The following is a 1,022-nucleotide window of genomic DNA, read 5'->3' as shown; positions in this document are numbered from 1 at the left end:
TTCTGAGGCCCCGGCTGGTTTTGGGTGGGCTCGGAGCTCTCGTGGTACTGCTGTTAGGCCACCAGCAAAGCAAATTGTGGTGCAGATGGTTTCAGTACAGCTTTCTGAGTCAGTGGTACAGGTGATGAGCATTGCAGTATGAGCAGCAACAATGATACTGTAAACGCTTTCTGATGTACCTTGTGCTTAACATCTGCTTTTAAGTCCTACATCTGAAAACTAATTTTATGTACATAATGAACATGAGGAAAATTTTCACAATGAAAGTAACTAAATAGTGGAACAGGTCTCCTGGAGAGGCTTGGGAGGGCTTAATCTTCAGGGACATTTATACTTGACTTGATGAGGCCTTCCTTAAACTGGCCCTGCTTTGAACTTGGGGAGAGAGTGGACAAAATGAACTCCAGAGGTCACATCCAAGCCATTATTCTAATTATTGTTTTTCCTGATGGGAAATGTGTTTGGAGACAGTATTTGTTTTGTCTGTTTGACTCCACTTGTTAGCGCTCTGAACTTCCCAGGATTTTCATGTCAGTGAGGAGGTAATTACTGTATTGATTGCAAAACTAAAATTATCTTTTCTCTTGTAGAACCTTCCATTTTCTGTGGAAAACAAATGGCGATTACTCGCCCTAATGTGTGGATTCTTTGGAAGTGGATTTGTCGCCCCTTTTCTTATAGTCAGACACCAGCTTCTTAAGAAATGAAGAGGATGGACTAACTGCACTCACTGGGTAACTGAATTCGTTAGATCCCATAGCACAGTGGAATTTGGTCAAAACTAAGCTTTAGAGAGTAACTTCCTCTGAAGCTGTTACTAGAATTTAACCTCAGAGGGCTGCTGCACTCTCATTGACTTGTGAACTTTGACTCCCCAAAGACCACGCCTCTCTGCAGCTTTTTGATAGCCTGCAGCAGGACTAACTGACAGAAAAGTGCTACTCATGTAGTTTGGATAATAACTGTAACCAAAATTGTCTGTCCTCTTCTTTGAGGAAACATAAAGCTTCATATGGTCTGTA

The 1,022-nt window shown here is 41.9% G+C and overlaps 1 protein-coding gene across 1 annotated transcript; it reads left to right on the top strand.

Moving 5' to 3' along the window:
• Positions 1–590: 590 nt before the first annotated feature.
• Positions 591–707, top strand: LOC103777485 (cytochrome c oxidase subunit 7C, mitochondrial; the record flags this gene model as incomplete). The annotated part of the gene is made up of 1 exon (XM_008945039.1): positions 591–707. A coding segment is annotated over one exon (117 nt), but the record flags the coding sequence as incomplete, so codon positions are not given.
• Between the last annotated feature and the right edge of the window lie 315 nt (positions 708–1,022).

The sequence above is a fragment of the Merops nubicus genome, unplaced genomic scaffold (assembly GCF_000691845.1).
Source record: "Merops nubicus isolate BGI_N331 unplaced genomic scaffold, ASM69184v1 scaffold23957, whole genome shotgun sequence".
In the NCBI taxonomy this organism is placed as follows: domain Eukaryota; kingdom Metazoa; phylum Chordata; class Aves; order Coraciiformes; family Meropidae; genus Merops; species Merops nubicus.
The sequence above is the reverse complement of the archived record's forward strand: the minus strand, read 5'-3'. Positions and strand labels throughout refer to the sequence as shown.